This window comes from Ciconia boyciana, chromosome 5, assembly GCF_034638445.1.
Source record: "Ciconia boyciana chromosome 5, ASM3463844v1, whole genome shotgun sequence".
NCBI lineage: Eukaryota > Metazoa > Chordata > Aves > Ciconiiformes > Ciconiidae > Ciconia > Ciconia boyciana.
In genome coordinates this window covers 9,962,711-9,979,736 of record NC_132938.1, presented here as the reverse complement: position 1 = coordinate 9,979,736, position 17,026 = coordinate 9,962,711, and the positions used below count along the sequence as shown (strand labels likewise).

The 17,026-nt window shown below is 35.7% G+C and overlaps 1 protein-coding gene across 1 annotated transcript in view; it reads left to right on the top strand.

Moving 5' to 3' along the window:
- Positions 1-17,026, top strand: part of POLN (DNA polymerase nu) — a 125,976-nt gene that overhangs the window by 89,268 nt on the left and 19,682 nt on the right. The window contains exons 20-22 of the mRNA XM_072861913.1: positions 10-141; positions 3,071-3,181; positions 7,206-7,284. Coding sequence (XP_072718014.1) covers positions 10-141; positions 3,071-3,181; positions 7,206-7,284 — 322 coding nt within the window. The remainder of the gene's footprint in view (positions 1-9; positions 142-3,070; positions 3,182-7,205; positions 7,285-17,026) is intronic.

Genomic DNA, 17,026 nt, shown 5'->3' with positions numbered 1-17,026 from the left:
TACCACCAGGTAAAGAACGTCTTGCTGACTGCCTGGGAATTGCTCCTCTTCAAGCCAGTCAATTTATAGAGAGTTTTATGCAAAAATACAAGAAAGTGCATGAATTTACAAAGAAAACCATTGAACAATGTCGAAATAAAGGTAATCCAAAGTCTGTAAGCATATTTTCGTTTACTGATCAGCACTGCGTGACAGTGGTGAAGACAAAGATTCAGCTTGACCAAAATTCAGATAGTTATAGGACAAGAAAAAAGGTGGAATATCATTTCTTGGTGAATCAAGTTTTTTTCTCTTTTAACCCTAAGAGGAACTGGCTAAACCTGTCTGCCTTTTCTCAGAAAGATGCTAACAGAATAAGACGTCTGTTCTCAGAGTGAACCCTAGTTAATGTCAAGTTACACTGCATCATTTTGACACATAATGTACTCCAACACAAAAAAGCCCAAGGAATCTTTTACTTAATAAATATGCTACATGGCTGCTGGACCGTGGAAGTTCAGCCATTTAGTCAAAGAGCCAATTTACAGAGCCAGTTTTTTTAATGTATTTTTTCTTTGCATCAGTCAGAATTTATGTTTTTGAAGTTCAGGTGGTATCTGTGATGACAGGTGTGTACAGAGTGCTTCTTGGAGCCAGCAGCTGCAAAATCTTCTTGCATCAAATTTGTTGTTAGTCTACATATTCATTTATATTTAGTGAATCCTAGGAGTGCAGTAATTTGAGGAGAGAAAATATAGCTGCTTGAAATATTTTCTTTTAAAAGCTTATTAGCAGAACTGTCAAAATGGATTTCTTTTGTTTCTTAGTACAGTATACTGTACCAAGACATTTTGTAGCAATAAATAGTAAATTTGCAATATAATATTACCCATCATTGTATGGGTGAGTGTCATGATAGAATCATATAACTGACTTCTAGTCATGAAAATTATAGTATTCCTACTTTGTAGGGCTTAAAAATCTACTGGAAGCATGAACCATCATTGTGTCACACAATTGTGTTCATTCATTCATTAATATTACTAAATAAAAGTGAAGTTAACGGAAAGTCTATTTTTAGCTATAATTAAGCCCAACATAATATATCTAGCAAAATATTACACATTTACTATATATTTCTTTGGTCTATTTAAAATAACATAACATTCTTTTCTCAAAGGAGAATGAATTTCAATAATCAGACTTCTATGATAAAAATCAGGTTTGTGAGTTTAGTAGACAAGAGTGTAATAACTAAAGTCCTTGATTGTCATCAAAACACACTTGTCTAATTAGTACTTACTCCTCCTCTCACTCCCATCTACCAACCATTGTTTTACCCACTAATAGTAGAAGAACAATCTGTTTTGGTTGTACAAGCTCAAAAAAATCTGCAGCAGGTCAACATTATTGAATATTTTTCCTGTTAATCCATCTCAGATTCCAACTTTCCAACAAAAACATTCCAACCTAGTGAGCTCATTATAAGGTAACTTTACTTATCTACAGTTCAAAGGTGAACAGCACCCACCTGTCTAATATTATTTAGGTGTTATGAATGTCTGATACTCCATGTAGACATGATAAGCATATAAATAATATTAATTTGCAATGAAGATATTTTTGTTAGTGTATTAGTATATGCGTTATTATACTATTGTTGTTTTTTGATGAAATTGTCAACATATTAAAAAGACTACATTAAGACCCCATTCAAATATGTATTTGCGGATTAATCTTTGACCACAGAAGCATACTCTGCCACTATTATATGAAAGATGGTATTTGTTTGGGGATGCTAATCAGCTATGAGTATTGCAAGGGTGGTTCTGCTGTGGAGACACGTCACACAGGAATAAGGATATTACAGTAAATCTATTTTTCCCTGAGAATCCAATGTTTCAAGAATTCCATCTTTAGGTACTGTTCTTCATGGAAAATCTTAGATTGGGAAGACTGATTTGCCAAAGAATATCCTAACCTCCAGATAATTCGGCTCCTTGTTCCAAAACTGGTACTTTCAGTATCAGCGCTCCTGGAAATATACTAATTTGCAGAAAGCTCTATTAATTCATCAGAACCATCTTCATCCTCAGCAGATAAGTCTGGGTATGTGTTGTCCATAGTAAGGTCACAACTTTGTGTTTGAAGAGGTCTCCTTACCGCACGTGGTTGCATATCGTGGTTGCCAAAGAGGAGATGAAACTCTGTGGCAGTCTGAACTTCCATGGTATCTAATGACAATTCATGGATAGTCAAGGTGATCAGAAGTGTAACGAAAGATTTTGTAAAGATATATTTTTAACATGGATGATTTTTCATTTTTCTTAAAATAAGAAAAGAAGTTTAGTTTTGAAGATAAGCTGAGGTAAGGTTTTGTGTGTGTTATTTTGACAAGAGGATCCACACATCTCTTTTCCTTTCTCAACTCCTCTCACTTGCCCTCCAAAATAGTTGTTTTGGCAAAATACATCATTAGGCCTAACATAAAGCTTTAACTGTGTTTTCATGTGTTTCTTTTAAACTAAAAACCCCCACCACACTAGAGTTAAGGAAGTTTGGCTGTGAAAGGGACACAAAAAGACCACATAAAGAAAATGGAAAGAAGTTATAACTTTGGGTTTTTTCCACAAAACTATTTGATAATTTTGGGAAATATTCATTAATGGTTTAATTACTCTACAAATTGATTTTTCTTTGCTATTCCCAAGTAAACTATTCATTGCATGGAAAGCTCTGATTATGGCTGCTAATAGATAGCTAATTCTGCTAGGTATTTATAGTTTCATCTCCCACAGAGAGAGTTTGCTGGTATATCAGTAGACATTCCTAATGGAAATACAGCTTTAATGAACAGAAGTTTTCCTGGTATAGCATGTACCAATTCTCTGAATGAAATAATTCTTAGACCAAAAATACAATAAGCATTTAAGGTTTCAATAAGAGAAGCTTTGACTATTTTCAGAGGGCAAAATATTGAATTGACTCAGGCAGCACATAATTACAAAAAGCTATATTATCTTCAAAAAGAATTTTTGAAATTTAATTATAATCACTCTGAGAATACTAATTTCTATTTAAATCCTACAAGGTTATGTGGTTTCCATAATGGGACGTAAAAGACCACTGGCTAATATCAATGCACAGGATTACAAACTACGCACTCAAGCAGAGAGGCAGGCTGTCAATTTTGTTGTTCAAGGTAAAAAACTGCCTACCTACCTTCCTACTTACCTACCTATCTCTTTATCTGTGCTTGGCTTTAGTGGACAACAACTCCAATAATCTCCAAAGAATGACTATTCTAGTAGTCTACTAGAGTCGACTACTGAGGCATGAGTTTTACTATAAAAGAGAAGTTTAAATGATGTATTCTATCTACCTTGGAAGTTGCCAGTAAACAGTATAATAATAATAATAATAACAGTATCAATGTTCTAATACACTATAGTGCTCTGTGGTGGTTAAATATAGATACAGCTATGTATAGAGAGAATATCTAGAATTCAGTGCTTCAGATGTATTGTTGTCTTAAAACATTTTCCTTTCTGGTTTTGATAGTTTGTTACTCCAAGAGGGTTTCTGTGATTATGCTGCTTACAGATTCTAGCTTTTATTTTGCCAGAGAGCTTTAGTTTAAGAAATATACAACATTACAGCAATCATGCATTGCTGTTATTTGGTTTGGAACCCAACTCATTCTTTGTAAGGAACATTCAAACTTAATTCTGTGGAGGGCAAGAAAAAAGGTGTTTTTTCACAGAAAAACATTGCAAATTTGCCATATAGGTTGGAAATGTAAAAATCAGCATTCTACCAAGCTGATTGGTAGAATGCTACCAATGCTACTGATGGTAGCCTTCTACCATTCTACCATTCTACCCAGCATTCTACCAAAAATCAGCATTCTACCAAGCTACCCCTTGGAAGAATTATGTTTTAATTGGATGATGCTGACAGGGTTTTCATTAAGTTATATTGGAAGCGCACAATTTACAGGCAAGTAAAAAGTGCTTTTTAGACTTGGTGATGGTGTGCTTTTTATAAAGTGATTTGAATTTTCCTTTTGAAAGGATCATGTGTTTTTTCTTTTCCTCTCCAAATATTATTCATTTTAATGTTTCATTTTAAAAGTGACTTAAGTATTTATGTCGTGTTTGACACTCCGTATAATTACTAACTGAATTTAAGTACTGTCTTTGCAAGGATAGGTGCAGATCTAGAATTCTAATACCCTCTTGCTTGAATAATAGTTGTGCTCAAGTGATGGCTGCCTTGCTGTATTAAGCTCCCAAATGTAGAATTTTAAAATATCCTTATAAAATCTGCAGCAAAGCTTGGACATTTGTAACACTGGGCATGCCTGTACAACCTTCTCCAGAGACTTGTGTTCAGTTTACCTGGGTTTCCATCCAGCTGGCCAGCAGCCCTCTCCAGTTGAAGGCACAATGCTTGAGCTAATACAGTGAGTCCTGCTGCGTGTACAGTGTAGCATTAATAAAGCTACACGGCCTTCTGAGCAGCACTTGCTTATGTCCATCTGTCCAGAGAGCTTGGAACTGAGGCAAAGCTATCACAGGACTGCCTACGAAACAGTCACTTATATGTACCTACAAGAATAAAATTATCATATTTCATAGTCGGTTCAAATAATACTGGAGGACAAATCTGATGAAAAATAGTGTAAATGTTATTCAAAACATGTAATATTAGAAGGTGTGATGAAGCAAGGATTAAAAACTCTAAAATATTACATATTCCGAAATTTTAGAAAAAATTTAATTCTAGGCTACAACGATTTTTTAATTTCAGGATTTCAGCTATGAGATAATATTTTAAGACTTTCTAAGTCTTAAAGTACTTATCAAAGTAAAAACTTTCTAAATTATGCTAAAGCATTTTATCACAGTTAGTGTACTAAACGGCATTTATGTGTTTTATAATTGTATCTAATAGTCTAATTAATTTAAGCAGTTTGCATTTTGGTTATGGTAGCAGCAACTGATAGCAGAAGACTTCTGATGCATGACAATATTGAGAGGAACATAGAGTTGCAGCCTTAATGTACTACAACTGGATTTCCCACAGTTCTTTCATAGTGTTTTTTCTCTTTTTGGATATTTCCCAGTTCAATAGTCTTTACCAATGTATGGCATAATATTCTTCAGTTATAATTCAGCTCTACCTAACCGCATAGAGCAAACCATTTATTTTGTTTTTTATTATTTATTTATGATTGTAGCAAAATCAACCAGAAGGATATAATTATTTTCTTTAAAACTATTTAAAATAGCGTATCTCTCAAAATCATATCTCAGGAAAAAAAATTATTTTGAGAATTCTTTTGTATTATATTACTTTATGTTGTTTCATGAAGAATACATATAGAACATACGTATGGTGATGGACTAAATGCTCAATTATATAATTTTATTCTCACAATCACTAAGAAGATATTTACCTGACCTTTGCTGAAACATCCTTTCCTTCTTTTTATATCAAAGTGTCCCTTTTTGTGTTGTATTGAATCAGTTTGACAAATCATTTGAACAAGAAAACAAGATAGGTATTTGAGGCTAAATTAGCAATTAGACATAGCCATCTCAATAACCAGCTGTGGATCTGCACTTGATATAGTTAATGAGTAAAACAGAATCTCAGTATGGGATTCAGAGGAGGCAGTTTGTCATAGAAAACCATGAAGAAAGAAGAGTTGTTAGGTCTATCTCCTCGAACTCTTAGATATTCTCTCTTAGCCAGAAGGGTCAGCCGTGTCCTGGGGTGCATCAAGCACAGCATAACTAGCCAGTCAAGGAAGGTGCTTGTCCCACTCGACACTGCACTTGTGTGCCCCACCTCGGGTACTGTGTGCAGTTTTGGGTAAGAAAGGACAGTTTTGGTATAAGAAGGACATCAAACTATGGTAGTGTGTCCAGAAGAGGGTGACCAAGATGGTGAAAGGTCTTGAGGGCAAGACTTAGGAGGAACGGCTGAGGTCACTTGGTTTGTTCAGCTCGGAGAAGGGAGGGCTGAGGGGTGACCTCATCACAGTGGACACCTTCAAGGGAGGCAGCAGAGCGGGAGGTGCATCTCCTCTCTCTGGTGGCCAGCAACAGGACACGAGGAAATGGAATGAAGCTGCGTCAGGGGAAGTTCGGATTGGACATCAGGAAAAGGTTCTTCACTGAGAGGGTGGTTGGTCGCTGGAACAGGCTCCCCAGGGAACTGGTCATGGCACCAAGCCTGTCAGAGTTCAAGGAGTGTCTGGACGACTCTCTTAGTCATATGGTTTAGTTGTAGGTAGTCCTGTGAGAAGCAGGGAGTTGGACTTGATCCTTATGGGTCCCTTCCAACTTGAGATATTCTGTGATTCTGTGATCCTATGATTATCTCCCAGCAGAGTACCCTTACCATTTACGTCCTTGGCTGTTCTCTATCCCTGCTCTGGAAGTTGAACCATTTGGAAGGAAGAATTCAAAATTCATTGAGTTAGGGGGTGCAAAAAGGAGGATGTCTACAGTCTAGTACTTTTAGGATATCTGATGGGACAAGGAGAATTACGGCTTCCAGTCCTTACTTAAAGGATTGTTTCTGTATTTTATTAACAAATCTTTATGTAAAATATATTAAACCCCTGTTGCATGGTTCAGAACAGCCCCCTTCACCAAACTGCAGCCCTGGAGAATCATCTGCTTCTTGATCACCAGAAATGCGTAATCTATTATGTAACATGACACTGTTTTATGCACCACTGCTCTTAACACTATAATGTAATGAATATACATTACATACACATGGAAATATGAAAAAGCATAAAATTAAGTTTCCAAATGGAAATGTAGTGCTGAAACCATGTTCTAACCTTTTGTAACATTAAATTTTAATTGATTTTGGGGTAAATTTTAATTCCAATTTAGAGTTAGATAATTTCAGACATTTTTTATACAAAGCAATTTTTCAACTCATTGCTATGACTGACAAATTCACCTTTAATAACACATAATTTCATATTCTTATTTTCTGTTTTTAATTAACATATAATTATTTAGTTTGTTGTTTATTAGTCTTATGATCTGTTTCACATATTACATGAATTGAATCTGCTAGTTTTGCAAATTCTTATAATTCAGAATCTTCAGATGTTTTTCATTCCTATCCCATAGTTCCAAGAAGAACATTTTCCTTTTGCATGCTTTAAATTAAAAGCAGATCACTTTCTTTTGTAGGATCTGCAGCTGATCTTTGTAAAATGGCTATGGTGGAGATTTTTACCTCTGTTGTCATTTCTCCAACTTTAACAGCCAGGTTAGTAATGAATGACTGCAAAACTGTTTGATTTTAAAACAAAATTAGTTGAAATTAATGCATTTCTGGCATTTTAAGCAGCTGTAGAAATCTCATGTATGCTTCTGAATCTTTTAACAAGCAAGGACTTGTGGGATGGTTTTATACATTCACAGTTATATCTTTGTGCTTAAATGGTTGGATCTGTAAATCCATCCCGAGGCGATGAAGTGCCCTGGGGCCATTTAAACTCAGTCAGATCTAGTTCAGTGGTAGTTCCGCATCTTTGAAATCAAGCCCACTGATCATATCCTTCCTGTATTTTCAGTGTATTGTACAATGGGAATTGAACATTCAATGGGCTGGGGAAAAAACAGGAATCAGGAAACCAGTGCTCAAGCAAAATAAATGAACATTTTTTATTCTTGTATAGATGGCTTTCCTTTGCTAAAGAAAAGCTAGGTCATCATCATTCTCTTCTGTTGTGACTGCTCACAGTTGGGTAGGAGATCACAGAATGTCCTCAAGATTTTTACACCACCAGCAGAAATAATGAAGTCTACATTTCCTGTAATAAAGGATGGAGGGGTTGGTGCAGAGAGTCAGTAAGCATTATTATTTGCTGCAATAGAAAGATACTTTGAAGGCAAACATGCAGAAAAAAACCCAAACAAATGGATTCTCATCTTTTGTAATGCTGTAGTAAACAATCCAGTAGAACATGAATTTTTGCAGTAGAAGTTCAGATAAAAGCAGAGATAGCAGGTAGTGCAGAACATCAGTGTTTCTGTTGTCATCCAGAAGGGGAAATCATAAAAACTTAGCTGTAGCAATCATGTATTAAGGACTTCAGTGGGAGTTTAGGTCAGTACAAAGTAACAGGGTTTGGCCTTCCAAACATACTTTTCAATTATGTGTAATATCTAACCTTATACTCTCTGTGTGTTTGTGTATGTATCATTTACACACAGAAGTATTGTCTTATTTGATCAATGTTTCAAAATGTAATTTCTAATTACAAATATAAATTGCATGTGTTGAATTCAAAGGTAGAGTCACTCCTCTGCCAAAAATAAAACTTGGTCTGAGTAACACTCTTAAGTGTTCTTGCAACATTTTGAGCAAAATACCGATGAACTATTACCAAAAAAAAAAAAAAAAGTGGCCTACTAATACAAATCTGAAATGAGAAATGGTTCTTTGGTGGAGATAGTGCATGCATTCAGTGATACATTTACGTATTAAATGTTGGATGATGTACTATAACATATTGCATTGTACATTTTGGGGCAGATTCTCTGCACTGATTGCAGTTGTTTCTGCTGCCTGATTTGTACAAAGAGACCAGAATCTGGCAGCTGTGGCCTGGTTGAAATTTCTGTAGCAGGTGTAACTTTGAGTTAGATTAGTGATAGAGCAGCTGCCTTCTGGGACAAGCAGCCAACAGTCCTTAATGGAGGAGGCAAGTGAAGGCGGTGAGAGGGCAAAGAACATACTCCCTTCTGCAGTTCCTGCCTAGCACACAGATCTTTAGGTTCAGTAACGAGCTGTTTGTTGTAATTCTGAGAAAGCCAAAGCTTTGTGCAACTAATGCCATGTGTGATAAAGCTTGTGAATGTTTTCTTCTCTCAATAGAAAATTTTACTTGGGTTGTCCTTTCTCAAAACTATTTATTTTAAAGAAGTAGTGTCACCAAATGGCTGAGGAGATAACAGACATGGGGAAGTATTGAAGTTTTACATGCTGAATTTTCTTGTGTTGTGAAAGCATAGGGGAATGGCTACACCAGACATCAGAAAAGTATCACTGCCTATCCTTCTTATTCCTATCATAATTGTCACGGCTGGGAAAGACCAAGACTGCAAGGGCATCTAAAAGAGACAGACTGTTTTAAACTGGAATTTTGAACTCCTGCCAGCCATTAACAACTGGATGGCTTTGCTAAAGGAGAGCCTTTTAATAGTCACTAATGGCTCCTTGCTGTAATATTTAGTAGGTACTTACAAGCCAGGCTTGTCAGAGAAGCACAATCGATGCCTTTATAAATTCTGTGAACACTCACCTGGTTGGACGGTGGCATTTGAAAGTGTCACTGTAGTCTTGCCAAAAGAGTACAGGACTGAAACTTGAAAATTCGTGTTTCCACTTGTCTGCCAGGTGACATTCAGATAGTTATTTTTTCAGTGGTCTGTTTCTTGATTTTCTTATCAGTCAAGTCAGGATAACGATCCTAACATCCATTGTAAAGCACTTTGAAAAATATTGTTAAAAGGAAGTGTATACATAATTGGTGCTGTTGTTGTAACAGTAGGAATGCACAGTAGCTCTTCCAAAGTGAGAAATATAATCAAATCATCACATCAAATCATATTCATTCCAAAGACAGCACACTACTATCTTTTTTTCAATCTCTACCCCCTCGTAAGTATTTTTTTTTTCCTATTAGAACTTCTAATTTTGGAAACAGAGTTTTCACTTTGAACAGGATATCAAAGAGAAATATCTTTATATATGCTTTAGAAATGATTATTAACCCCACATTTACACTGGGAGACAGTATCCTATAAGGCATAGCCAAGTAGTAGCTAACACTCAACATTTTGTCTTCCTTACCTTGGAAATAATGAAAAAAAGTAAAGTAAATTCTAGATAAGGTCTTACGGTTTTTAGTGTTAGTTTGCAGGTATGTTTGCAGTCTTCTCCACTGACAGCACTGCATTCATTTTTCATACGCTGTAAGCTGTTCAGCTGTGAGCAAGCTCTGACCCAACAGTATGAAGCTTCATTTTTGTAGGACTAGTGGTCAGTAGATTTTCAGTTATTGTTTGCACATATGATATTGCATTTGGAAGTCAGAGAAAGGTAATCAAGTGACATTTTCATGATGCTTCATCAGAGAGGCCCTCTTGACGGAACAGTGTATTCCACTGTGACTGATCAATGGCTGTTCTGTCTTAGTTTTCTCTTTGTGTTTCTTAATCTTTTAATTCAAATGTCAGCCTAGCGACTTATGCTGTTGACAATAAAAAGTCAATCAGTTACTTGGAAATAATTTTACAGAAATGGGGAAAAGTAGCATTAAATGCAATACATATGATAAGGAACTGATATTAGTATGGATTAGCTACTGGCATCAGTGTTAACATATCTGCATTTTGTGTGGCACTGACGAGTAATCAAAATGATTTCTTCAGACTTCTCCTATATTACCTCAATCTTTGTTAAGGTGCTTATGGCCAAGTTGCTTACTGAAAATGTGCTGCTGACATAAATTATTCAAGTGCCAGCTTTTACCTGTCTGATACAATTCACAGATCCTCCACACAACATTTCCTGCAGGCAGATGATAGCAAAGAAGCTTCTGAAGTGAGATCAAGGCATACAGTAGCAGCTGAAGATTTATGGAAAGATTTAAAGAAAGATTTATGGAATTGATGAAAGTGGAAAGGTACTCAGTGAACTCAGATGGACAGTTGTAGTTATTTTCAGTGTTTAAAACATCATTGCAGTGGCAGAGACATGGAAACTTAGTACGAAAGAAGGATGCTGGCAAATTGTGGAAGAATTACTGCCTATAGCAATTCTTGTAAAAATTATCACTTTGTAAGCTGAAGATGCACTGTTGTTACCGAAAGTCTACCTGGTGCTACATGGACTTCTCAGAAAGTCATTAAATATGATAATATTCCAACAACATGCAAATTAAATTTAACAAGTCTACAGAACTATTGAGTAATTTGGTGTGAATCCAGCAATTCTGCTTTCTCACCAATTTATTGTTCCTTCAGCACTGGACCTGTGCCACAAACACACGGCTTTACTTCTCAGCATGTCCAGAGCCTAGTTAAAGTGACAGGTTCAGCAACAGGCCAGATATAAATGAATGATCTGAGAAGGAAGAGCCACCAGCAAATAAAAGGAAAAGGCACGATCTTATTTTCTTGGTCCTAGCTGCTTTTCAATAGCAGTGGAGGTTGGAGGTTTTGTATGTCTTCCTCAAGGAACAAACACTTTAATCAACCTAACGATTTTCCAAGTTGGTGAACTGTAAATGCAGCTCGCTTCCACACAGATAGCTAAATTAGTTAGAAACAGCCCTAATTGTCCCAGGAACAAGCATTGTGCTATGTGACCAGGATTTTTTTCAGATACAAATCATGTGATAAATCACAAATGATGGCTTCAGTTTTGTGATAAATCATAAAAGTGGCTTCAGTTTTAGTTAGACACAAGAACCTAGAAGCATTTTTATGAGGTGTGTAGGGATTCAAGCATTAGTACTTTATTGACTGCTTATCATTTCTCAGATTCATACAAAAGAACATAACTTCTTGATTACAAAACCAGCTTCTTGATTACATCATAGCTTCAACCAAATACCTTCAGTAAGCTGCTGCTATGTGTGATGATTTTCTTTAATTCTGGGTGTAAATCTTAAGTCCTTTTATCTGTTTCTTCAGGAATTAAAGAATTGTTTTTACTCATGTTTCTTCTGTAGCAGTTATCCAGGATTTTCAAGCAAATGTTTATTGCTCTGGTAGTCTGCCCACATTTCCCAGTATATGGTTGCAGATCTGCTCTAAGGGATTAACTCTATCAAGATTGTCAACTTTTATCCTTAGCCTAATACTGGAGAAATAGAATCACAAGGGAAAGATAAAAGCTTTGGATTCTGCTTGAGAGGAGAATAAGATTTTTGTTTCACAGGCATATGCTTTTGTTTCAGTAGCAGAAGGAAACATGCTAGATCATATTGCTATGTCCCAGTCCAGTACGTAGCTCTCTCTTTGCTTTCCAAAGAGGCCACATAACATTGTATTTCTAGGCATGCTGTGACTTAGCAAAATCATTAATTTCCTCAAGCGTTCAAAGCAGTATTTTGCATGTATCCACAAGATGGTGAACTGTGACCTGAAACCTGAACACTTCACGCGTATTGAGCCAGAAAAAGTCAGAATGATTTATTCTTTATAGAAAGAGCTAAATATATTTAATATGCTTAAATATCACAGCCAACAAGGACATTCAGGATGTAGCAGGTTTTTCAATGTTCCTTTATGTGGGTCATTCAACACAAATAAATAATTTTCATTTATAAAAACCTTTTGTAGGTCACCTTCTACATTGGTATGTTTTAAAACACTTTGGGTACATATGAAAATTCTATTCTCTTTAATTAACCATCTGTTCAGCTTCCTGCTCTTCATGATGTAGCTGCTGAGAAAACAAATTTCACAAGTTAGCTGAATTTTTATAGTTAAAATGTCAAAATATCTTGGTCTTTATTATGGAAACAGTGAAAGACATAGCTTAAAGTTAATGCAGGTAACATCTATGCAGGCATGATATATCTTAAGCTATAGCTTTTATACTACTGCATTAGAAATCCTTATAGATGCAGCTTCAAAAGAAACTTGAAAAATCTACAAAATGTTACAAAATTATCGTAACCTTGTTCGTTAGTTACATGACAATTTAATAGGCATTCTTTGCACTGCAATCTGTGTACTTTTGTGGGGAAACTGTGACGGAATTAAATAACAGGTAGTATTAGTAGTATCAGAAAAAAATTAATACGGTTTTAGTGTAGGGAACATAGAGATTTCTAAGAAGAATAGGATCCAACATCCATCTGGTCCATTATCGCTGAGTGTGGCCAGTAGCAGATGCTTCAGGAGGAAGGTGTAAGATTTGTAGTAGGATAGCCTGTCTGTCTGCAGATTTTCATCTTGCTCTGATTGTGGGGACGAGTCTAAGTTCTGAAACAGAAGATTTAAAAGTCTTCCCCCAAAATCATTGTATGTCATCATTTCTAAATGTTCTAGAAATCCATACAAGTGTTTGTTACATGAGCAACCATTCTGGCTTTTTCTGGCAATGTGTTTCATTACATGCCTTTTAAACCAATATTTTGTTTTATTAAATATGAATTTATTAAATATGATTTTCTCAAATTTTCAAGTCATTAAGTTCTTGTTTTTCAGTTACAGAACATAAAACATCTTTCCATTTGTTATTTTTTTGCATATTCCCCCATTTATCTGATTTCAAAATATCTCATTCTGTTTATCATTTTTTTCTAACCACTTAACAGCTTTTATGCTCTTTTAGGAGTTTTTTTAAACTTACCATTATACAGAAAGCTTTTAACCATGTACTGTCCTATCTGCAATTTTAAAGTCTCCCATTATGCATTTAGAGGTTTCAAATTAAAAATGAAAATGAAAATTTGATGTTACTAGTTGGATTATTATTTTATTCATCAAAAAAAAGGATAACATAGGATGACAGACAAAGATATTAATATTTGGGATATAAAACCTGATGCTGTTGTATCAGAAAATGGTATTAATTTCAATGATCAGGGACATAGTGCTTTTTTAAATAAGAAGAAAACCATGTGTGAATAGAAAATGACTGATTTTTAAAAGTATTTCTCAATGTTTATTGTGCTACCAAGTGATCATTAATAGTCTCTTAGAAGTAGTGTGCTTTTAGTAACTTTTTAAATGTTTATACATTTTTTATTGTACCTATATAAAAACTTAAATCTTAACATTGTCTTATGTTCTTAAGTAATACACTGCAGGATTTTTTTTTAAGTTTAACTAGTATTTTTACTCAAACAAATAAGCTATGATGGATTTCAAATAACTCCACTTTTTTGCTCCTTCTCCAAAGAGAATCCTTTGGCTTTAGGCAATCTCTTGTTCAGTTATGATTTAAGTCTCAGTATGTCTTCAAATTAGAAATAAAATGTGTAATTTTTCATGGAAATTTCACATTTTGAGTACTCTAGCTCAGAATCAGGCAACCTGATGGTGCCACAACATTTTTTTTCTGAAAATGTAGAGCTAACCAACAGGAAGTATCTTAAACTATTTTAGTCCGGGCTCTCAGCCTGGTTCTTATTCAGAATAAGGTGCCTTTAATTCCTTATAGAATCATAGAATCAATTAGGTTGGAAAAGACCCCTAAGATCATCGAGTCCAACTGTATTACACATGACAATCAGATCCTCTTATTTAAAGCTTTTCCAGTTACCCAATTTTAAACCTTATTTTAATTTATTTTCTGTTCAAACTCTTAAACCAGCCAGGTCAATGTAATATGTGAGCTCCTCTCAGATATTCTTTAAGCAATATTCTTAGCACCTAACACATATGGCTTAGCCTGTCTCATTCCCTTCCTTCGTGCTGCCTGTGCTTAGTTAGACCTCCCATTGGAGTGTCAGGGGCTATGGTGAGGGAAGTGAACAGAGACAGCAATTGAGATTGAGGTGAGTTTTGAGGGGTCTGGAACGGGCACATGGTGGGTCCACATTGGTGGGTCCACCCTCCTACCAAATGATGGAGTAAATTAACCGACAGTTAGTCTGTAGGAATTCATCGGTTGTTTATATTTTGTGTTATCTTCATGCAGACCAGTCTGGAAAACTAGACCATGTTATGCTTTGGATGGGTTGTTAACAGCAGTAAAAATTTCCCTGGTGATACAAAAATGTATCACAAAAATGTACAGAGGGCTATTCTCTAATTTCAGCTATCCAACGTAGGTAGCTGTTTTAGGAGGTGGTATCCCCACAAAGTCAATGCATAGAGTTGGGGCTTTCCAGATGTCCCTTCAGAACATCTAAGTCAGAGCCTACCTTAGTCCCTTGACTATAGAAGGAGCATGAATTTGATTAGTGAGCATCTCTTGGCACATCGTAATGGCCTGAAAAACTGCACATGGCTGCTAAAAAACAGCTTCCAGGAAAGACTACTATGACAATCTTGTCTTTTTTTCCCTGTCCTATACTGGCCTCTTCTACAGGATATTCCTATAATAGAGTCTGCAGCATGTCTTGCCACAGCACTCTCATCTGCAGTTTAGACAAAATGTTGTTTCCTTTAATGGTAAAGAAATACAGTTGCTCGCCAATAAGGTAATAGCTGTTTTGATGAAGTCAGTTCAATAGTGTACTTACTTATTTCTAGGCAGCGCATTTGAAGTAGTCATGGAAAAACTTGCAATTCTGTACTTCAGACCAGAGAGGTCCAGATCTGGAATATACTGCTTTACAGTAACAAACAAAATCCTCATTTGTTCTTGTATTAGACAAACTGGCCTGGTACTACGAAAAAATATACTATAAGGAGGCAATATGGCCTCATAAATAGAATACTATGAAAAAAAATCTCTTTATGATAGTTTAATTTGTTTCAGCATATATAAGTCAATAATATGATTATGATATAGTAATGATAACTGGGTGGATCCATTGAAGGCCTGAGAAGTTTAGTCTCTGTGTTGTTTCATAGGAAACTGGAAGAATGATGAATGCAGTGTTGAAGAGAAGAAAAAAGATTTTCTTTTTAAAATTCAATAGTGCAGCATAATAGTTTAAGAAGGATATTGTGTGCTGGGCACACTAAACTGATGTCAAAAGCCACGTTCAGACTGGGAATCACAGAAATAATTCTGCATTTGAAGGTGCAGGTTGTAGCAGTATCTCCATTCCACACCACAGTCATACTCAGATGTGGGTCATGTTTCTCAGTAAAAGAAATCATGTGTGTACTCATCAAAAATGATGCCTAATATGCAGGCAGTCAAGAAAATAGTTAATAAAATATCAGCTTGTAAACCAAAGTAATTCTTACCGTCTGTAGAACAAGAAAAATACTAGTCTCTGCCTGCTTTGCAGTCTCTAATCTGGACCATACCTTTTAGCAAGAGATAATGAGAGGAGCTTGCTATTTCAATATTCCTTCAAAGTGAAGATGATTCAGTTAAGCTATTAAGCAAAAGTATAGGGTTTTTTTCAAACTCGTTTCACTCGAGGTGTGCAACGGGTGGGTGTGTGCATGCACTGGAATGGTGAAAGCTATGAATTTTGAATGTATAAATTGCTTTGATTTTTCTTTCATCTGCATTGATGTCAAATTGAATGCTTCCTTCTTTGGAACAGCATATCTCATGTGAATGCTATTACTTTAACAACCCTGAAAAAATACAGGTGGCCTTGTACTATAAGCCTGCAACAGTAGAACCCATTAAGTTGATGTGAGGTGGATGAGAAAAAGAGATAAGAGATCTTAAAAAAAATCTAACTCGTTTGATGAAAATTAAGGAGGAAATAGTGTATACTATTCCACTTCTCAGCATCAAGCTAGGAAATAGTGTTTAGCGTTAATTAAAACTTACGTAATATCTTTAATTCAAAAACAGAAGTGTATTAGAAATACTTATTTCTTAGATCTCACATCTCTGAGATAAATATTATTCCCATTTTCAAATTGAATGTGCATTGCTTAGCAGGAAAGTAGCAGAACTAGACAGAGAACCAGCAATGCTAACTTCTAGTTCTGTATTTTAGCAGACAGAATATTGTCCTGAACTTCAAATTAGTCACTAGATGTTTAAGATGGTGTAGATGTAATTCTGCAACTCTGTGCAGTTCCTCAGTTAACTGGCAATATGACCGAGCTGATAGGGTGTGCTGTTCAGGATGGTAAGCCTTGAGAAACAGGGTCCTTTAGCCCAGATGGAGAACCAAGCTAAAATAGCTGTGCTGGTTTCAGTAGATGGACTGGAGCATGTAGAGTTTTGTCAAATCTATTGTGCTGTTTGGACAGAAATTTTGAGTTCAGTTCACATTGCTTCCACAGGTTTTCTGACTCACATAAGGTAGCACTGATCTCTGGTCCAACCGTGCTCCTCCTGAACTCAGTTTTACTTCTAGCATGGAGATGAGGTGATCAGTTGATCCAATGCTGAG